The sequence below is a fragment of the Dendrobates tinctorius genome, unplaced genomic scaffold (genome assembly GCF_039654945.1).
Source record: "Dendrobates tinctorius isolate UK_male_01 unplaced genomic scaffold, ASM3965494v1 ptg000230l, whole genome shotgun sequence".
Taxonomy (NCBI): domain Eukaryota; kingdom Metazoa; phylum Chordata; class Amphibia; order Anura; family Dendrobatidae; genus Dendrobates; species Dendrobates tinctorius.
In genome coordinates this window covers 4,706,534-4,729,950 of record NW_027361897.1, presented here as the reverse complement: position 1 = coordinate 4,729,950, position 23,417 = coordinate 4,706,534, and the positions used below count along the sequence as shown (strand labels likewise).

Here is a 23,417-nt window from a genome sequence, read left to right as displayed (position 1 = left end):
TGTGAGTGGCCCTTTAAGAAAGTAAATATTTTAGACTTCTGGAGTTGAGTGCATCAATATAAAGAATGTATTGTATGGAAATAAAGGTGCCTTCGGCATGATTGGCAAGTGGCTTGTAGCATTGGCTCTAAGCCAACTAGACAGGGTGACACCTTCAGTTACATGGAGCAAACAGTCTAAGGACTCGGTGCACATGGCCGTTTTTTTCAGTCCAAGTGTGATGCAGCAAAACATCGGATTGCACTTGGACCAATGTTATTCTATTGGGCCGTGTGCGTGTCCAATTTATTTTCTTCCAACAGAGCCGTCATATAAAAAAACTATCAACATGCCAGAGTTTGATCCGCTATTTAGATCACCCTTGGCCAAGCAAGACGATGAGTCCATGGAAATCATTAAACTGCACTCGGATGACAGAGTGGAGAAGATGGAGACATTTTTTTCTCCATCTTCTCCTCGTCTGAGAGAATTGGATCGCACTATGATCACACTCTGATAAGAGTGTGATCAGAGTGTTATTTGTATAATTGAGCTGATTTTCTTGGATGAGTGATAATACACTCGTGTGACTTTAGCCTAAAGGGCACCTGATAGCATGTTTGTACATTTGGATGTTCTGATATAGCTGTATAGGGGGTTGTACTCAAATAAGAATGGTACCATTATTCAAGACATCCGATGTGACAGCCATGAGAAATCTAGTGTAGAAGGCAGATGTCCAAGATCCTGACTCATTATGTAATAGGTGTAATAATAATATTAGTAAATACCACCCATTAGAAATATAGTATACTGTAGTTATTCTGAACATAGCAAATCAGAAAACCTATTCTACATTTCTAATTGGAGGTATTTGCTAATATTATTATTATACCTATTAGTAGTGATAAGCAAGTATACTCGTTGCTTGGGTTTTCTCGAGCATGCTGGGGAAAATCCGAGCAACGCGTATACTCACTCATCACTACCTACTACATATCTTGGAGATCGGAATACCCCTTTAAGTGCAGTGGGGATGTCAGTTCAGTGGATGCCTGTCAGCTCAATGGGGACAAGTCAGTGCAGTGGAGACATGTCAGCACAGTTGGGGCCCGTCAGCACAGGGAGGGAGTGTCAGTGCAGTGGGGTGTCAGCGCAGGGAGGGAGTGTCAGTGCAGTGGGGTGTCAGTGCAGTGGGGTGTCAGCGCAGTGGGGCCATGACTGCACAATAAGGGTGTGTCAGTGTGTCAGCGCCCTGAGGATATGTCAGTTCAATTGGTGGGTCAGTGAAGTGGGGCGTGTCATCACAGTAAGGGCTCATACTCACTTGCAAGAGACTCGCACGATTGTCGTGTGAGTCTCTCGTATTAAAACCTGGCACTGCTGCTGGCACTTGGACCGGAGAATGCAGCTACATGTTTTTCTATGCAGCCGCATGCTCTCGTCCCATTGCTAGCCGCTGTGCCAGGTTCTCATGCAAGAAACTCGCACGGCAATCGTGCGAGTCTCTCACAAGTGAGTATGAGCCCTTAGGGTGTGTCAGTGCAGTGGGGGCATGTCAGCGCAGTGACGGTGTGTCAGTGCAGTGTGACGTGTCAGCACAGTGAGGAAGTGTCAGTTCATTGGGGGCGTGTCAGCGCAGTGAGCGTGTATCAGTGCAGAGTGGTGTGCCAGCACAGTGAGAGTGTGTTAGTCCAGTGGAGGCGTGTCAGTGCAGTAGGGACATGTCAGTGCAGTATGGGGTGTGTCAGCGCAGTGAGCGTGCATCAGTGCAGTGGAGGTGTGTCAGCACAGTGGGAACATGTCAGTGCAGTGGAGGTGTGTCAGCGCAGTGAGCATGCATCAGTGCAGTGGAGGTGTGTCAGTGCAGTGGACATGTCAGCACAGTTGTGGTGCGTCAGCACAGTGAGGGAGTGTCAGTGCATTGGGGTGTGTCAGTGCAATGAGGGTATGACTTCACAGTGAGGATGTATCAGTTCAATGGGTGGCATTGCAGTGGGGCATGTCAGAGCAGTGAGGGCATGTAGGCGCAGATAGGGTGTGTCAGTGCAGTGTGGTGTGTCAGCACAGTAAGGGTATGTCAGTGCAGTGGAAGCATGTCAGCACAGTGAGGGTGTATCAGCACAGTGGGGGGTGTCAGCGCAGTAGGAGCGTGTCAGCTCAGTGGGAGCATGTCAGCGCAAATGTGGGCATGTAGGCGCAGTTAGGGTGCGTCAGTGCAATGTGGTGTGTCAGCACAGTAAGGGTGTGTCAGTGCAGTGGAGGCATGTCAGCACAGTGAGGGCATATAAGCACAGTGAGGGCATATCAGCACAGTGGGGGCATGTCAGCACAATGTGGGGTGTCAGCACAGTGTGGGTGTCAGCACAGTTGGAGCGTGTCAGCTCAGCGGGAGCGTGTCAGTGCAAATGGGGGCATGTCAGCGCAGTGGGAGCATGTCAGCATAGTGGGGGCATGTCAGCGCAGTGGGAGCGTGTCAGTGCAGTGAGAGCATGTCAACACAGTGAGGGCATGTCAGCGCAGAGAGGGCATGTTAGCGCAGTGAGAGCATATAGGCGCAGTTAGGGTGTGTCAGTGCAGTGTGGTGTGTCAGCACGGTAAGGGTGTGTCAGTGCAGTGGAGGCATATCAGCACAGTAAGGGCATATCAGTGCAGTGAGGGTGTGTCAGTTCAGTGGGGGAATGTCAGCACAGTGAGGGTGTATCAGCATAGTGGGGGGTGTCAGCACAGTGGGGTGTGTCCGCAGAGTGGGAGCGTGTCAGCGCAGTAGGAGGTGTCAACGCAGTGGGAGTGTGTCAGCGCAGTGGAGGGTGTCAGCGCAGTGGAGGGTGTCAGCGCAGTGGGACCGGAAATGTATCAGCACAGTGGGGGATGTCAGAGCAGTGGGATGTGTCAGCGCACTGGGAGTGTGTCAACACAGTGGGGGCGTGTCAGCGCAGTGGGGGCAGGAGCGGGTCAGTGCAGTGGGGGTGTCAGTGCAGAGGGAGGTGTCAGCGCACTGGGAGCGTGTCAGCACACTGGGGGCATGTCAGCACAGTGGGGACGTGTCAGCACAGTGGGGGGTGTCACCGCAGTGAGGGTGTTAGCACAGTGGAGGGTGTCAATGCAGTGGGAGCGAGTCAGTGCAGTGTGAGCATGTCGGTGCAGTTGGGGCATGTCAGCGCAGTGGGAGGTGTCAGTGCAGTGGGAGTGAGTCAGAGCCATGGGTGCGGGAGTGGGTCAGTGCAGTGGGAGTGTGTCAGTGCAGTGGGGGGAGTGTCAGCACAGTAGGGGTGTCAGCGCAGTGGGGGCATGTCTGTGCAGTGGGAGCGTGTCACCACAGTGAGGGTGTTAGCACAGTGGGGGTGTCAACGCAGTGGGAGCGGGTCAGTGCAGTGTGAGCATGTCAGTGCAGTGGGGGCGTGTCAGCGCAGTGGGAGGTGTCAGCGCAGTGGGAGTGAGTCAGCGCAGTGGGAGCGGAAGCAGGTCAGTGCACTGGGAGCGTGTCAGTGCAGTGGGGCATTTTAGCACAGTGGGGGGTGTCAGCGCAGCAGGGGCGTATCAATGTAGAAGGGGTGTGTCAGCACAGCAGAGGTGTGTCAGCGCAGCGGAGGTGTGTCAGGGCAGTGGGGGATGTCAGCACAGTGAGAGCATGTCAGTGCAGTGGGAGCTTGTCAGTGCAGTAGGGGGTGTCAGCGCAGTAGCGGGGTGTCAGCGCAGTGGGAGCAAGTCAGCGCTGCGGGAGCGGGTCAGTGCAGTGGGAGCGTGTCAGTGCAGTGGGGGTGTCAGCACAGTGGGGGGTGTCAGCGCAGTGGGAGCATGTCAGCATAGTGGGGGGGTTTCAGCACAGTGGGAGCTTGTCAGCGCAGTAGGGGGTGTCAGCGCAGTAGGGGGTGTAAGCGTAGTAGCGGGGTGTCAGCCCAGTGGGAGCGTGTCAGTGCAGTGGGGGGTGTTAGCGCAGTGGGAGCGTGTCACTGCAGTGGGAGCGTGTCAGTGCAATGGGAGCAAGTCATCGCAGTGGGAGCATGTCAGCACAGTGGGGGGGTGTCAGCGCAGTGGGAGCGTGTCAGCGCAGTGGGGGGTGTCAGCGCAGTGGGAGCGTGTCAGTGCAGTGCGGGTATCTCAATGTACTTACACTGCTTCTTCCTGATTCGCATGTGGCTTCTACACCATCTATGCAACCACACCAATATCTACACATGTAAAAATGAGCTGACATGTTTCCATCTGATTGGGTTTTTAGAGTTAGTGCATTCTTAGGACTCTCTGATGTCATTTACTGGAATCGTTATTTAATAAGGGGTCAGAGAATTTCTCCATTCAGTATTTTTAATGTAGTTTTCCAATTGGCGAATTACAAACCTACAGTAACCAATCAGCAGCCTGATTTTATCCCCAACCTATAAAAATGCATTTTATAATCTGTTTTCTGACATTGGTTTTATATAGAAATCTTCCCCAATATTTGTAGATGTCACAAGTGATGCAAGTCCCTCGAGTTCGGTTCTAAGTGTCCCATCCCCAGACATTGGTTCTAGCGTTGTCACATTCACTTCATACACTCTCTCAGTGGAAGAGGCATTCTCTTTCTTCTGGGTAAAAGCTTTACAAGTAGCAGATGACAAGTTAGGGTCTAGATGACAGGATCTGAACAGTAGATGGAAGACAGGTTATCAGAAGTCTAAGTTCTAGCCGTGGGCTACAGACAAGAGGTCTGGACCAATTAACCATTTCATCATAGAAAGTTATTTGGGTGACAGGTCTAGGGATTCCTAACAGTCTATGCCCACAAGCAGCAGAGGTCTTAGAGATTGAAGACTCTGGTACCTGTGTCATTGGCCCCTATTAACATCATCAGGGTCATAACTACCTCTACCACAAATACATCATGTAAAAACTCCAAAATGTGCTGTTTAGAAATTGGGCAGGATTCTTCATATCGCTTGCCAGGGGTGATTGATTATTTAAGCATCAGGATAGTCACCTCACAATATTTGCATCCTAGTTCTTGGGAACTTTTATGACTCGCCTCTGATCACTTAGGGTTTTTCCGACAAAACATCCCAGAAACACCCATTTCTATACAATTTTGCCTAAGTAACACTCACTGTGCATTCCTCTTGCTGGGGAAATCCCAGTAAAAATGTGATATTAGGGGGCATGAGCACTCATGGTCAGAGGGTCCGCTAAGAAACACATGAATGAGATAAGTGGTGTCACGGAGTGACTGACCAGTGCGACATGACCCAACGATTGGTCGGTCACCAAACGGCAAAACACAACTCAGATGGAATAGGGAAGAGGGAGGCCCTGACAATAGGGAGTCAGGGACGGTCAACTCCTGAGCTCCAACCTGAGCCTGTCCCTGATCTCACCTAACACCCTATGCAGGTCCTTCCCCCTGCCAACGTCAGGATACCTAAATCTGCCCTTGCTAGTGAACTGGCCGGCAAGGAGCACTAGCCTCACCTCTACAGATAACACACACGGGGGACTTGACAGACACCAAAAGGACAAGGAAATAAAAATACAACTTAGCTTTTCTCAGCTGCAAAGCACAGCACATCAGGATAAAGATATCAGATAGAACGTTTGCAGCTGAAGTATCACTGCACCCAGGAAGCTCCTGTCTCCAGCACGGTCGCTGTAGAATGAACTAACACCGACAGTCAGCTGATGCATCAGGTGACCTTTTAATGGATGTGGGAGTGGTCACCACCCACATCAACTGAACCAGCAGCAATGCAATTACACCAGCGGGGGGAAAAACTGACATTAACCTCCGATGGCCTGAAAGGAAAAAAGTTTTAATCTGAGCATCAGATCTGCCACAGATCCAAAAATGGATTGTGACAAGTAGTCTTTACATACAATCTATGGTTGGTAAGAGGTCAGTGATATTAACCCCTTTCCTACAATGGACGTAATATTCCGTCCATGTGCCCTATGACCTAAGTCCCATGGACGGAATATTACGTCCTAGCGATCATCGGCGCCCACGTGGTGAGCGCCGCTGATCGCGGTCGGGTGTCAGCTGATTATCACAGCTGACACCCGGCGCAATGTGTCAGAGGCGGTCACGGACCTCCCTCAACACGTTAACCCCTTGCACACCGTGATCAAACACGATTGCGGTGTGCCGGGGGTTAAAGGGAAGCATCGGCAGGGAGGGGGCTCCCTCCGTGCTTCCCTGAGCCCCCCACAGCAGCGCAATGTGCAGCACTGCTGCGGGGGGGCTCCATACCTGCAGGTTCCCGAATCCAAGATGGCGACGGGGACCTTCGGGGGCCTGCAGGGAGCTGGCTTCCTCAGTGCCTGCAAAGCGGAGGCATGAGGAAGTCTGCGTCTATGCCTGTGACAGATCGCTGATCTGTCACAGTGATCTGTGATGTGACAGATCAGCGATCTGTCACAGGACAGTGATGTCCCCCCTGGGACAACCTAATAAAGCGTGTGACAGCTGCCAAATATAAAAACCGCCATAAATAGTAAATCAAACCCCCCGTTATCACCCCCTTAGTTAGGGAAAAATAATAAAATTAAAAAAAATGTATTTATTTCCATTTTCCTATTAGGGTTAGGGTTCGGGTTAGGGCAAGGGTTAGGGTTAGGGCTAGGGTTTGGGGTAGGGCTAGGGTTAGGGGTAGGGCTAGGGTTAGGGCTAGGGCTAGGGTTAGGGCTGAGATTAGGGTTAGGGGTGTGTTGGGGTTAGGGTTGGAGTTAGAATTGGGGAGTTTCCACTGTTTGGGCACATCAGGTGCTCTCCAAACGCAACATGGCATCTGATCTCAATTCCAGCCAATTCTGCGTTGAAAAAGACAAATGGTGCTCCTTCCAAGCTCTGCCATGCGCCCAAACGGTGTTTTACCCCCACATATGGGGTATCAGCCTACTCAGGACAAATTGCAAAACAACTTTTGGGGTCCAATTTCTCCTGTTGCCCTTAAGGAAAATAAAAACCTGGGGGCAAAAATATCATTTTTGTGGAAAAAAATATTTTTTTATTTTCACGCCCGGGCGTTATAAACTTCTGTGAAACACTTGGAGGGTTCAAAGTGCTCACCACACATCTAGATAAGTTCCGTGGGGGGTCTAGTTTCCAAAATGGGGTCACTTGTGGGGAGTTTGAATAGTTTAGGCACATCAGAGGCTCTCCAAACGCACATGACACCCGCAGACCATTCCATCAAAGTCTGCATTCCAAAACGTCACTACTTCCCTTCCAAGCCCCGACGTGTGCCCACTCAGTAGTTTTCTCCCACATATGAGGTATCAGCGTACTCAAGACAAATTGGACAACAACTTTTGGGGTCCAATTTCTCCTGGTACCCTTGGGAAAATAAAAAAATTGGGGACTAAATGATTATGTTTGTGGAAAAAATACGATTTTTTGATTTTCACGCCCGGGCATTATAAACTTCTGTGAAGCACTGGGGGGGTTCAAAGTGCTCACCACACTAGATAAGTTTGTTGGGAGGTCTAGTTTTCAAAATGATGTCATTTGTGGGGGGTTTCCGCTGTTTTGGTATATCAGGGGCTTTCCAAACGCGACATGGTGTCCGATCTCAATTCCAGCCAAAAATGTCAAATGGCGCTGTTTCCCTTCCGAGTTCTGCCATGCGCCCAAATAGTCGTTTACACCCACATATGGGGTATCAGCATACTCAGGACAAATTGCACAATAACTTTTAGGGTCCTGTTACCCTTGGAAAAATAAGAATTGAGGGTGAAAAGATTATTTTTGTGGAAAAAATATGATTTTTTAATTGTACGGCTGTACGTTATAAACTTCTGTGAAGCCCTTGGGGGTTCAAAGTTCTCACCACACATCTAGATAAATTCCTTGGGGGGTCTACTTTCCAAAATGGGGTCACTTGTGGGGGGTTTCCACTGTTTAGGTACATCAGGGGCTCTCCAAACGTGACATGCGTCCGATCTGAATTCCAGCCAATTTTGCATTGAAAAAGTCAAATGGCGCTCCTTCCCTTCTGAGCTCTGCCATGCACCGAAACAGTGGTTCCCCCCCACATATCAGGTATCAGCGTACTCAGGACAAATTGCTCAATAACTTTTCCAGTCCAATTTCTCCTGTTACCCTTGATAAAATAAAAAAAATTGAACCTGAATTATTTCTTTTGTGAAAAAAGTTTAATGTTCATTTTTTTTAAACATTCAAAAAATTCCTGTGAAGCACCTGAAGGGTTAATAATCCTCTTGAATGTGGTTTTGAGCACCTTAAGGGGTGCAGTTTTTAGAAAGGTGTCATTTTTGGGTATTTTCTATCATATAGACCCCTCAAAGTGGCTTCAAATGTGATGTGGTCCGTAAAAAAAAAATGGTGTTGCAAAAATGAGAAATCGCTGTTCAACTTTTAACCCTTATAACTTCCTAACAAAAAAAAATTTTGGTTCCAAAATTGTGCTGATGTAAAGTAAATATGTGTGAAATGTTACGTATTAAGTTTTTTGTGTGCTGTATCTCTGTGATTTAAGAGCATAAAAATTCATAGTTGGAAAATTGCAAAATTTTCGCCAAATTTCTGTTTTTTTCACAAATAAACACAAGCTATTTGAATGGAATTTTACCACTAACATGAAGTACAATATGTCACGAGAAAACAATGTCAGAATCACCGGGATCCATGGAAGCGTTCCAGAGTTATTACCTCATAAAGGGACAGTGGTCAGAATTGTAAAAATTGGCCCGGGAGTTAACGTGCAAACCACCCTTGGTAGTGAAGGGGTTAAAGGATCTTTTCCAACATTACATTAATTTATAAACCCACATTCAATGACAAAAGAAGTATCAGTCACTTTAGCAATCATCTGTTGGACACATGGCACTCTTCTCTGAACTCTGTTTACTAGACTTGACTCGAAACAAGACTGCTGCTAACAATCACTAGCTGCAGTGGTGACATATCAAGCCTATTGAGGTCCCCAGTGAGATATGCTTCATCTATCATGTCATTTCAACATATCATGGCTTTGACCAAAATTCATAGACCATCACGTGGAATGACCCTAGCAGCTGGGGACTGTTAATGCTAGTATTATTCCTTTTGTCATTTTAGATCACTGTCATTGATTTGTTGATAACGTGTAGATTTTAAAAACTCTTTTATACGGGTATTCTCAAGTCTGAGAGTTGTCCCCTATCTGAAGGATAGGTGACAACCTCCTTATTGCTGGGGCACCCTTCAATACCAAGACACAGAATCCAGTGAGCCCCGTGAGAATGGAATTGTAGTCAATCATGGTCACTGCCAATCCATCCACTCCATTCATGTGTGAGCGTCCAAATCACCAGTTGAACGCTGCAGTCCCACAAAGAATGAATGGAGCAGTGGAGCACCTGATCAACCACTGCTCCTTTCACATCCCATGGATAGGGGATAAATTTCAAACTTGAGAATACTCATCTAATGCCTTGTGCACACAACAAAGTTCTGGGCACAGAGTTACACGGAGTCTTAAGAAACTACTATTCTAGAGTCGTGAGTACTCTATGTACTGAGCCTGCAATAAAGTGCTGTGAGCCTTAAAGATCTGGTCACTTTTGTGGTAGACATACACATATCAATCTCAGTGAGACCTGGCAACCATCCAATGTGTATATTATTGCCCTGACTCCACCACTAGCAAATATTGGGGAAGGCATGTTGTATTTCAATATGACCGATACTTTCTTTTTAAGAAGTTAAGCTTACCTCCCTACTTTATACTGAAAATGAGTATATAAAGTATATGACTAGTCTAATTCTGGCCCAGAACCTGGGCTCTAGAGATGTTGCTCCTACAAGTCCAGGCTTGAAGATATAGTCTTCCATCAACCTGATGATGATCATTGCATTGATGCTGCAATAATGATTTAAGTCATTTACATACAGATGACCAATCCTGTACATGAACCTAAGTTCAGGGGTCTGACTCTCCGGACCCCAGAGCAGCAGGGTTGCGTGCTTCATTAATAAACTACATGTTGCACCACATTTTACAGACGCTTACTTTCTTGATTTCGATGAGTAATTCTGAACGACTTCATATTAAGGAAAACTAAATTTTACTGTCTAAATATAAAATGGTATTGCATCTATACACAGACATGTATTTGCTGAATCAGGAGAATTATTTCATGTTCCCATTGTAGATGTGTAAATTACTGGCCCATTAATAAATATATAAGTTCAAATCAACTTTATTTTTGTAGCGATGACCCAACTGGACTTAGTGGTGTCCATCTGAACCCACTGATGCATTTGACTTATGGCTAAAGCAAGAAGCAAAGTTTTAGGTCTGCCCCCTTTTTGTGTACCAGTTAGGCATCCATGATAAGAGAACCAATGAGCCAAGGAAAAATCATAAAGAAATCTATAAGATCGGTTCTGTCATCAGTTTCCTTCTGTTGTTTTTATAGTATGAGAAAAAAAGATTGCTGGATAAATAGAAAAAAAACCCTAAGTGATTGTATATTATTATCTCCACATGGGGTGTGAACTTCCCCAGAGAATCTACAGATCATTACCCCCCAGAATAATGTATGTAAGCAATTATTACCAAGGTAGCAGGCATGCATGTACTCAGATGGAGCAAGGGTCTAGATTAACCGAGCTCTGTCATAAGTGAAGAACTGGATGAGGTCCGGATGGGCAGCAGACAGGAGAATGCGGACAGGAACACAAGAGCAGAAAAAAACACCTCAAAGCAGACTGGGAGGCAAATGGTCCCTATTGGTCAGGCCCAAAGTGATGAGGTAAGGAAGCTTATAAAGCCTCGGGGACTTGGGCATTGGTTGGTATCTGTGGCTTCCATTTAAGAGTTCAGTAGCCTATACATGTCTGTATACTAATAGGCAGAGCAGCAGTGGTGAAAAGGACTCTTGGCACCCATGGTGGAGTCCGGGATGGTAATACGGTGAGCCAATGAAACCCTAAGGCTGGCATACAACCCAGGTTGATTTTTTTCCATTATAACCACTTCCTAACATCAGAGGTTGGAGAGAAATGAGTTTTCTCCATAACCAAGAGGCATTATGTTTTACAGCTGCCACGTGAAACTTCCACGATCAGAGCTAGCTTCAGTCATGGCACTTTAATTTCTTAGCTACTGTTAATCACTAGCAACTGGGACATCTAAGAAGTCATATGTGGGGGGGGGGCACTTATTCACTTAATGGATAGTCATGGGTGCCAGAGCCCCAATGAATAAAACAGAGAGGAGTGCGGTGGACAAAGGTTAATCCAGGAGATAAGTATAAAAAAATTTCAATTTACTGCAACGCATTTCGGAGTAGAACTTACTGGTTCTTCAAGCATAAGCTTAAGGGTTTTTTACACTTATAACCCCTAAATTAAAGCGTCAGCGCCCGAGATCCTGCACTCCTCTATCTTTTACTTGTTATATCCTCTCTCTTTTTGGTGTTAGTTATACTTCACTCTTTACGTAGTTGTGCTGGGCATAACATGATCAGGTGAGGGACCAGCCCTCCAGTTGACCCTCTTCAGTTGCCCACGGTGTTACACAGGGAGCGGTTGATTTTTTTTATCTCTCCAGGGCCTCAATAAATACCCCATGTTTGTCATCTCTCTGTCCTTTTGTTTTAGTGAAAATGAAATGTGGGTAACAGGACCTTCTGTTACAGGTGGTCAGGAGTATGGAGGTGTCTTGTAGCACCTAATTTTTATATTTGCTATGGCCTACACTGTCCTTTTTGTGCACCACTGAAATTATGTCACAACAGGTGACAAACAATAAAATGGAATAAGAAGGGGAAATGATAGAGAAAGAAACAGAGAATGACCAGGACACTCACTGATAGAAGATAGAATATGCATTGTAAATAATCAAATTTAGGCAGAAGCTTAAAAAGAAATGATTCATTTTATTTACACGGTGTGTAGACAATTCATATCAATGCCGTTAATAAATCTCCATTTGTAAACTGCAATGAAAATTGAGTGTACGTAACACATAAATAGTCGGTAGATTGAAACTGTAACATAAAGATACAAATAAATAAAAATTTCTAAAAAAAAAAGAACAAAAACACACATACAGGATGTGGCTGCTTTTACTTCAGGCCCCTAGTAAATGGGCTGTGTGCATACATTTCTCCCTATTCATGAACCCATTCTCTGGGGGACAAGGGTTAAAATACTGCACAAAGTCTGACATCCCCATCTTCACAGACAAGTCTGCACGCGGCCATAGGTTCTGCATCCATCAGTCCATGTGAGCAGTGAAGGCGGTAGTCCTCCATGCGTGTGAATAATTCATTCATAGACACAGGCACCTCCTAAGTGCATCATTCAGAAATGTACACGTTTCGCCTGAGACGTGGGAACAATATCGAGAGAAAGTGTAGTAAAAGTAGAATCAAGTACGTCACTGAATACGTAGTGATACAGAAGTGCTTCCTAAGTAATTGTATATGGTTATTAGGTTGGTGAGTACGTGGCACTGAAATCCAAGGCTCTCCGACTGGGCCACAAATACAGATCCCAGCATATCTTAACAATGGCAAAGAACGATGTTGTTTGAAGCCCCTGAATCCATAATATAAAATGTGTGGGGTTTTCCTGGCTGAGAATAAAATTCCGCAATCACTTTATGTTACTAATGATTGCTAAACCCTGACAATGTGCAATATGCACACTGTCAGGATTCCCCTCTATTGCCAGCTAGAGCAGATGTCACGGGACAGCAAGTATGCGTTTTACATTCTAGGTCGACTAGCAACTTTTCTTGCTTTTCTCAATGTGCTATTGAGAGAATCTGATGAGAATCTACTCCGCACGCGATGACCACCCAAGCCGGCAACAGAGTGGAATCCTGACAGCATGCATATTGCACATTGGCAGAATTTGCAATTTGCAGTCACATGTAGTGACTGCAGAAATATATTTTTAGTCATTAGGTAATGGCGTAGCCAATCAATATGCTATCACATGCTAAGAAAGGCATACTCCTTTAAAGATGCATCACACTTGTGGTGATGGCCGTGCAATTTTATCATGAATGGTGCAAAGGAAAAGCGCCATGTAGTCTTAGTCAGTTTCATACATGGTTATTGTTGGTTTTGAAAGGATTATTGGGCAGCTCTGCCTAAGATGGTGGGAATTTTTTAAGTACCAGATTACAGTAACGCAAGTCAAACATCACAACTCTTACTCTTTCGGTCAGACTCCAAAGGAAAATGATGAAAATTGACAGCTGAATACTATTGGAAAAATTTGTTGGGTTGTAAAATGGTAACAATGATCATTTTTACATGACTTGCTTTTTTTTGCATTCCTTCTGATGACCACAATAGCTGTAATGTAGCCAGGACTAAGGGGACATTGGCTCTTTTTGGTTATCTTCAAATGTAATTTTAGGGGTACTCAAGCCTGAAACACTAATCACCTATCTACTGTTCAAATTCCTCCAAGCTGCTGTGTTACAGCTGAAAGAACCCTACAATAATCAACATAAAAAGTTTCGTACCTTTGCAATGGCGCAGTCAGACGGCCCTATAAATCGTTCCTAGATTGGAGCGCAGTGCTTGGACTGGCCTTGTGGCTCTCCCGACCTGAGCGTGACAGCTTCATGTCTTTCTATGCAGCTGTCACTCGCGGGTAGGGAGAGCCGCCGGCCAGTCTGTGCACATGCGTTCCAAACTCGGAAAAATGTATAAGGCCGTCTGACTGCTCCCTAAATAAATTGTATTTCATATGTTGTACTCATCCTAAAGACCTCCATATACATTAGACTAAATCGATATTGGCAGGAACGGTCAATGGTCTAAAGAGTATGGAGGCCTCCTGACTCTCCCTGACAGCTGATATTGGGGGTGATAATGAACGGCCCAGTTTAACTTTTAACGCCCAACACTTTAGTTGTCCAAGGGATGTGAGGAGTCTGGCAGCGACTCTCTCTACTCTCCCCTATGAAACCACATGAATGTTGAGACCTGGGTTTGGGAGAGATCGCCATTAGCTGAACAATCATTCAGACAACAATTATCTAATGTGTATGGGGGCTTTGGCTACAGCCTATATTTAAGTCCAGAGCTGAAATCAGATGTGCGGCTTCAGAGCAGAACTCTAAGGGTACGTGCACATGCTGCGGAATGGGGTGCGGATTTGGCCGCACGGATTTTGTAAAATCCGCAGGTAAATCTGCAGATCACAAGACCTGCGGTTTTACCTGGGATTGGCCTGCGGTTTTGCCCTGCGGTTTTACCTGCGGATTGCTCTGCGGTTTTGCCCTGCGGTTTTTCATCTCCAAAATGGAGGAGATGTCGAACCGCAGCGGAATCCGCAGAAAGAATTGACATGTCAATTCTTTCTGCGGTTTTGAAACCGCAGAAAAACCGCGCGGAAAAACCTGCACCGTCTGCACTGCGGTTTTTAATATCCATAGGATATTATGGTACTGTACACCGCAGCAAAAACTGCTGCGGATCCGCAGCGGCCAAATCCGCTGCGGAACCGCAGCAGAATCCACAGCGTGTGCACACACCCTAAGGGTATGTGCACATGATGTCTTTTTCAGGTGAGGACATTCAGAAAACCCTGAAAAAGCTCTACATACGTATTGAAAAGTAAGTATTAAAAAATGAATATATGGACTGTAAAGTAAAAACAACTTGTCGTTCACTTGTCCAGTCTTTTGAGCTTCTTTTAACTGCTTCACATTTGTAAAGACACACAGGAGTTAAAGAAGTGACCCATCTAGTCTTTACTGCTGTCACTTGGAAGACACTCATTATAGGGAATAGTACTGCAGTGCTAACGCATTATAGGAGTACAGATAAGCTGCTATGGAGGTGTTCAATGACAAATTGTTGGCTGCTTCCATAGATGAACAGCAGAATTATGAATGCAGCTCTGGACTATAATATAGCAGTATCACAAAGGGTATACAATGTTACTAAACTAATTTTAGTGCATAATGGAGACTATTTAATTGAAAGATATTCCGGCTCATGATTATAATGTATTTAATTCCTTTTTTAATTTCTCCCAGTTTCAAAATCTGTACTTACTGTCGATGAATGAAACCATTTTTGTCTCCAACCTCAGGCTGGGAATCTGTCCTGATCATGTGAAACAAAGGTGCATGACTCATTACAAAAGAGCTCTGCCTCAAATAAAATAGTTGTATGAGAAAAAAAAAAACACATTGATTAGAGCCAAACTGTAATACCAGAAACAGCCACTGGACAAGAGTGGCGCTATTTCTGGAATCAAAAGAAGCAAAAAAAAAAAGCTAATTGTTTTACAATCTCATACAACTTCTCTGATGTGCTCAGCACCCTTGCATAACTAGAACAAGACCAGGACTTGCTTTCAGCCACTGAATAGACTGTATACAATTAATTTTTTCATCCGTCAGCAAGCAAAAATCTTGAAAATTATCAGGAACTGAAACACAAAAGGACAATTATTATTTAAAAAAAAATAAATAAATAAAATTGTCTAATAGCTTTCCGTTTGGGAGTCTAATAACATTTTTGCACACATAGCCAAATTTATAAAGCACATGCATCATTTTCCATGCCAGGAAATTATTGTCCTGCGTACATCAGGTCAGGCCAGTGCTACTCTATCCAAGGCTATTGAACAGTGCAATATATGCACTTTGTGAAAATTTGATGCATTTGGCACATCATGAACAGTGTATGATACTTTTTCTAAATGTATCCCAAAGTAAATAGCACAATATAAGAAAAAGAAAATTATATTAAAAGCAGATACAAACTGCTTGGATTATTAAATAGATCTCTTAAAGGGATTATCCAGGACTGAGACTTTTTTGCCATGAGTCAAAAAAATATCAGGCAAGTAGTTGCTAAATACCTACCTGTTCTATCCAGCTCCAGGTCAGAGTGATTCAGCTATTCCACGTCAACATAGAAACTCTTCTTCTTCCGGGATGCCCTGTCGACAGTGCGTGACTGCCGATGTCATGCAGATTGACAACTGGCTTCCCGCAGTTAGGCAACAGGGAGTTAATCAGCATGACATAGGCAGTCACGCCCCATCAACAGAGCAGAGCGGAAGAGAAGCTGCTGCTTTCTCCACATGACATCAGTGGAAGCCGCAGAATTGCCTGCAGGAGCGGTCAGTGACCGCTCTGTGCCTCTGACCGATCCTGCCGTTCAGTGACATCTGTGCCAGGCACAACAGGCAGGTAGTTAGCAATTACCTGCCTGTTTGTTCTTAGGCCCCCATCAAAAACAATCATATAGTCCTGGATAACTCTATTAAGGCCGGGGTCACACTTGCATGTGCAATGCGAGAAACTTGCGTCAATACCTGGCACTGCCGCTGGCACCCGGACAGGAGTGTGCGGCTGCATGTATTTCTATGCAGCCGCACACTCTGGTCCCAAGTGCCAGCGGCAGCACCGGGCATTGATGCGAGAGACTCGTGCAAGTTTCTCGAATTGCACATGCAAGTGTGACCCCAGCCTAACACTCCCATACACATTAGATGAAAGTCAGCCGAATGTGCCTATCTTGGAGGGACTGACAAACCATCTCATGCATATGGGGTCTCCCAACTTTTCCCCATCAGATGATATGAGGGGTGAAAAGGATTAGTCAGTTGAAATTTCAAACATTCAGCCGACATCTATCTTGTGTGTATGACCAGCTTTAGACCTGATTAAACTGGTGTACTTACCAAGGTAAGTACCACAGCCTTAACAGGTCTAAGATCTATTAAATAATGTGTGCCATTTTGTATTGTGAAATATCGTGTCAAGCCAACGTTAGATAAATCTGTATTTTTTACACGCTGAACACTGTCTTTTTGCTTTATCCACTCCCTGGATGAGTAACCCATTACCATTGTCACCAACTTACACAACAGTAAAGTGATGAGATTGTTTTTCAGTATCAACTCTCAGGATTTACCATCCCAACTGCAGCATTTTTGGCAACTGCAGACATTACTTGAATGAAAAGTTACTCCAAAATTGCTGATCTTGCAATTCTGGCCTTAGCTTAACGCGATGTGGCTGAGAACACATATAAAAAATAGTCGCAAATTGTTTTTAAAGCCTGGTCTGAGCTACGGTATGTTTGTCACTCAGTCATAGGTTCTGTCTAAATTCCAAACAATGGGATTCAAACGTGCCCCTGACAGAACCCTAGACTTCAATTATCAAAAAAGTCCAAACATGCAGCTTTGGTCTACTTTTGAGAGTTGATTTGATAACGTTATCTGTCTTGGAAGTTGAAATCAGTGGGGCAGTAGAATATGCTATTTGGTTCCAACTTCAAAGATGGATATGTGCAAAAAAATGATCAATCAAAGTCTAAAGTTGCATGTTGATAACTGAAGTTTATAGCACCGTGATGGGCACATCCAAATCCCATTTTTGGGGAATTCAGAAGGAACTACTGATGGAGTCGCAAACATGTGGCCAAAACATAAATCAAATGAGGCTTTAATCAGTTGGCCAACCTTGGGCTTGACATTTTAAAAATTGCTGTTGCATCAGTATATATCAAATTAATCCACTGCCAATCTGGTAGATCTGTTTTTGTATAACCAATTACTTAGATGTGATTGCATCTATGTGGTTTTCTGGGCAATATAAGGAGAGCCTATCCTTAGCAAATGTCTACAGTGCATGATTGGTGGAGGTCGTTAAGTGGTGTCTCTATACATACAGCTGTATCTTAAACTGGAGTTTAGCCCCATTTTGCATTTCATGTGGTTGTTTGGACCCCCACCAATCACACATATAAGTCCATAGGCTAGGCTATCAATATATTTTCCCCCAAAACTCTTCAACTCTTCTAATATAAAATGACAATTTTTATTATTCTAGTGAGAAAATATTAAATCTAACATTGGAGAATTAGATTTAGATCTAAACTCAGTGTCAGTAATGAGAGTAATATATTTTGGGAACATGTATGATCCTTGATGTTATTGTGTAAAATACAGTACAATGATATATTATAATAGAGCCTAGATCCAAAATAGAGGGTGGAGGCATTACGTGACTCAGTAGGGACGATGAAGGTTGGGGCTGGCGTTGCTTCGACAAGTCTTGTCCTGTGGTTATGTCTGCGTTTCTGGAAAAAGTCCTCATTTCAACCAGTTCTTGCGCCTCCTAAAGTCATATTGTGTCCGTCTGTTCATTCACAGGCAGAGGCCACGGAGGTGACGCTGGTAATTTTCGAGACATCATCTGACCAAGGCTGGAGGTTCTGCAGGGCGAAGAGAGAAGAGTTGTGGATGCAGATTGGATCTGGCTGGAGAGGCTGGTTTATAGATTTCTGAAAGGCCTCTTGCTGAAGTTGCATTAATATCCTGTTGGCTTGCTGTCTTTCTGCTTCCCTCTCTTCAGCTGTCTGTCTTCTGTAGGTGGAACAACAATAATGTCATTCTCGCTGCAAGCATGTCAAGTAAAATAGCTTTGCTTTAATTCTTTTTTTATATTCTAATAAACCTAAATGTCATTAGTATGAAAGCCGCTCTATGAAAATGTCTGAACAACATCAAATGTGCATTGTGTTATGAGTTGGTGATTAGGAGGATCCCACTGATGAGCCCTTATCTGACTGCTGCTTGGCATAAAATCCAGGTCAGGATTGGGCTCAATATCATCATAACTGAGACCTCTTTTAAGTGGGAAGCTCATGTGACCTATGTGCTGGGTGTCACCATCAAGAGACTCTGCCATAGCCAGTGCCTTTAGCTATATTGCCCCAGGTGAAGGGACACATAACTATAGCTGTGAGCAATTTCTGCCTCCACCACCATTTCTATCAGTCTATGGACAAGTTCGAAAGTCTTTTTTTGCTGACTTAAAAAAAATAAAAAAGTAGACCTGGATGGTTTTGATTCGATTTGCAGATCAATCTGGCCTGTTCAACTGAATAACTAAATAAGGTCCTGGCACTTATGTGTAGAATAAATCATTTTTAATCCAGAAAAAAACATGGAAATCCAATTGGGTTTCCATGGATGTGCTGGATTAAAAGCGTTTTATGAGTGACGTGAGTGGCGGGACCTTCTTTATTCATAATGCTGCTTCCCACGAGCTCCACTTTATATGGAGTGCTGATTTACCCTCTTTCCATTTAATTCATTCAATTGAAAGGGTCCATAAAAAAAAAAACGGATAGCAGATGCCATCAGGATCTTACCTAAGTGCTGTCCATTTTAAGGGCAGATGCAGACGACAGTAGATTTATCGCATAGATTATAGATTGTAAATCGCACTCTGATCAAACTCTGATCAGTGCTTGATCATAGTGTGATCTGATTCTCTCCGATGAGGAGAAGGTGGAGAAAAAAAATTGTCTCCATTTTCTCCGTTCTGTCAGTCTGCGGAAATTGTCTGATGGTTTCCACACACTCATTGACCTGCATTGCCACGTGTGATTCAAATATCGGATCAAACTCAGGCATGGTAACGTATTAGGAAACGTGGAAACGTTTATTTTTTTGCATATAAGAAAAACATATGTTATATTGATGGTGAAAATATGGAAACTAAAATGGATAAAATTGGATCTTGCACAACGAACACAAAAAAATGGGCGTCTGAATGAGGCCATGTACTAAGGAATAATCGGAACAAGCAGATCACTCAGATTCTTTTATGTTTCAATTAAAATTTGCAATGTTCACAACTATTAGATTTGACAAATGATTCATGAATCAGTTTTTGAAAGAGTCTGTACACATTTTCTGGGATTAGTACAAGATGTCTTTTGTGATAATTGATCGGTTTCCATCTTATGCTTGGCAGGCATTAAGAAGTATGTTTGTTTTTGACCGAAGTATGTCAGTTCATGAATAGACTGAACCTATGTGAAATGTTGTCTGCACAGTAAGGCTGTGTTCACATCATGTTTCAGACATGTTTAATGTAAAAACTTGGATGCATACATTAAACAGATGCCGCATATATATATCTGGACCATCACTGTAGGAACCGTCTGTAAAAAGGTGCGCTGTGACTATTACTTTTTCAGAGCACTCGGGGCAATATCACTTTTCTACAGACACGGGAATTTTTGGAAGGAGAATTATTACTGTTTGTGGTTCACTCAAAGGTCATTCTAATCATTATGGGGGGCACATGGGGATTTATTAATAGTTATGGGGCATTATTAATTCTTTGGGGGGGCATTCGGAGGACATTATTAATAGGGGGCAAATAAAGGACAGTAATACTTATTTAGGGGGCACTTGGGTCATCATTGTATTTTAATATTACTGTTAAGGGGTACTGCTACTTGAAAGGGGGTTCTTAAGAGACTTGTCTCATAATTACTTAATAAGAGGCACTTAGGTAATTTTTTACTCATTTTAAGGGCTGTTTGGGGCATTATTAATTTATAAGTGGGCATTTAAGGAATTAGAACTTGCAAAGTAGTCTACAGGGAACATTATGGCTCTTTAAATGGTTCAAAAATGGGACACTATTACATTCTGGGGCTCATTCACCCTTTACTATGGGTTCCTATGGCAGCTATCTCAAGCATCTGTTTGTTCAATACATCCTAGCATTTAACATATGTATTATGAAAAGTATTACCTTCTGTATTGTACAGAAGTTCTGTGTAGGAAAAACTAAAGGTCTGTTTACATGGACCAATTGGCTGCATGATACGACTGCCAATCGGTAAACTTTTACTTATCTGCAGTTGTTTATATGCCTGTTTCCAAAGACAGGCCAAAGTAAATGATGCACACCGAGTGATCTACTAGATCACTGAATGTGCACAGGCTGCCATAGTTCTCAGCAGTGTGAGTCCTGTTTACACAGTACGATGTACCTCCGAGAGTGATCTTTTGTGTTCCACTCATTCAATGGGTGATTGGCAGCCTGTTTACACGGCAAGATAATAGTGAAACAAGCATTTTTCATACCGCTCATTCATGGATATTTTACAGTGTAAAGGCCCCGTCACACATAGCGATCTCGCTAGCGAGATCACTGCTGAGTCACAAGTTTTGTGACACAACAGCGATTTCACCAGCGAGATCGCTGTGTGTGACAGCGATCAGCGACCGGCCCCCCTGCCGGTATCGCTGATCACTCTGGGAAATCTCTGGACATTTCTTTAGTTGCTGATCTCCCGCTGGCCAGCACGCATCGCTGTGTGTGACAGGCGGGAGACCAGCGATCAGCGATAAAATAATTTAAAAAAATAAAAAAAATATTACTATTATCACCTTCCGATGTCCCGCGCAGCATTCCCGCCTCTCTCCACGCTCCAGTCCCAGTAATCCTTTGCGAGAATGACCGCGAGACTTCGCGATCCTGCGAGAACGGACGTCATTGCGGTCATTCTCGCAAAGTATTACTGGGAACGGAGCGTGGAGAGAGGCGGGAATGCTGCACGGGACGTCGGAAGGTGAGAATAACAATATTTTTTATTTTAATTCTATTTTTGACATGAATCAGCTCTGAACACAGCGATGCCACACGCGCGGCGTCGCTGTGCTAATCGCTGGTGAAGCTGTCTGTTTGACAGCTCACCAGCGATCACATAGCGATTCACCAGCGATCCTGACACGTTGATATCGTTGTCGGGATCACTGGTAAGTCGCTATGTGTGATGGGGCCTTAAATGCCCCTTATCTCCTTTGTGCATTACAAGAGTCATTGTTCAGAGAATGGTTTCAAGAGAAGAATTGAGTCAGGGGTAGATAATTATTGTCTCAACTTGCATTACGCCAACTGTTATCTCATGTACATTGGCACCTATTGTTGATGCCATATTGGATTAATTCTGGAGGTCTTGTGTCAGGGGCATAACTAGGGTGGGCTGGTGGGGCATTTACATTAAGTAGTGTTGACTGATCTGCAAGAGTTGTCAGAAGAGAATATATGCCCCAGGTGAGAAGATCTTCCAAGGGGAGACTGCAAGATACTGGTACCATTTTCTTACCGACACTAGGAGCTGGCAGCTATGAAGCTGCACAATTAGGAATGCAGCCCTGGGCTACAATACATGCTGTGATGCCTGATCAGTGTAAGGAAAAAACTGGCCTACTGTCTTTGCACATTTGTGAGCAAAAAATCTGATAATAGACTAGATAAGGGAGAGGGTGAGGAGGGTTCAGATCTACTTTTAAAGATTGTAGATTTATTTTGTAGTGTTAGGCAAGTTTGTAGAGTAATTATTGTTTTAATTTTTAATAATAATAATAATTTTATTTAAAAAATCAATGGGTACACATGAAAATTTGCAACTTTGTAATATATCTTATCAGAGAAATTTGAATAAATCATCCATTCTCATTATTCTAAATTCAGTGAAGACAGATTTTTACATTACTGAGGTGGATAATGGCAGTTGTTAATATTCTATACAGATAGGAGGGGGAGTAGAGGAGAATGGAGGAGATAGAGGAACAGCTCCTTCTTCCTTCGACCCTTCTGTCTATGTTTAATCTTTTCAGTAGCAACTGTCATCTACTATCTATGAAATTTAAAAACCTGTCTTCATTGAATACAGATATTACCCATGAATTGAGAATTTTAAAAAATTAATACTCAGTCTTCGAGAAGAAAGAAGCAGACTAATAGATAAGATATATTTCAGACATGCTGTCTGGGTGTTATGTATGACACCAATCTCTCCTTCACCTCCCATATACAATCTTTTGCCCGCTCTTGCCGTTTACACCTAAAGAACATATCTAAAATCTGGCCTTTTCTCACCATGGAAACCGCAAAAACCCTTACTGTCGCCCTGATCCACTCCCACCTGGACTACTGCAATGCTTTAGTAATTCTCCCTCACTAGACTAATTCCTATCCAGTCCATCCTTAATGCTGCAGCCAGGGTCATCCATCTGGCTAATCAGTACTCGGATGCGTCCACTCTTCGCCCATTCATTATAAGATCCAATTCAAAGTACTTGTTCTCACCCACAAAGCTCTCCACAGTGCGTCACCCCATTACATCTCCTCCCTCATTTCTGTTTATCAGCCTAGCCAATCGCTGCGATCTGCAAACGGCTTTCGATTAACCTCTGAACTAATCCGTACCTCCCACTCCCGAATCCAAGACTTATCCCACGTTGCGCCAATCCTCTGGAATGCTCTACCCCAAGAAATTAGGACCATCCACAACTTGCAGCGCTCCCTCAAAACACATTTGTTCAGAGCAGCCTATCACATTCCCTAATCAAAGTCATTTTATGTGTAAGAGTGTGTGTGTAGCCCATTCACTATCTCCATCTATCCCCCTCTCCCTCAAGATGGCTGGACCATCATTGTAAATGCATCATTGTAAATACACACCTGTAATTTGTATCTCCCCCACCTCATTGTACATTGCAAGCCCTCGTGAGCAGGGTTGTTTTATTTTGCTTTAATCATTGTATTATTGTTAACGTTGTTACTTCTGACTGTTGTGTTTGAAACTGTTAAACTGTAAAGTGCTGTGGAATATTTTAATGATATGTAAATAAAGATTATTATTAAAGT

The 23,417-nt window shown here is 44.0% G+C and overlaps 1 protein-coding gene across 3 annotated transcripts in view; it reads right to left on the bottom strand.

Moving 5' to 3' along the window:
• Positions 1-17,380: 17,380 nt before the first annotated feature.
• Positions 17,381-23,417, bottom strand: part of TLX1 (T cell leukemia homeobox 1) — a 30,906-nt gene continuing 24,869 nt past the window's right edge. The window contains exon 3 of one of the 3 annotated variants that reach the window (XM_073555793.1): positions 17,381-18,319. In XM_073555793.1, the coding sequence (XP_073411894.1) occupies positions 18,097-18,319 (223 nt within the window). In that variant the 3' untranslated portion in view covers positions 17,381-18,096. The remainder of the gene's footprint in view (positions 18,320-23,417) is intronic. The other 2 variants (XR_012222581.1, XR_012222582.1) reach the window with 2 other exon arrangements.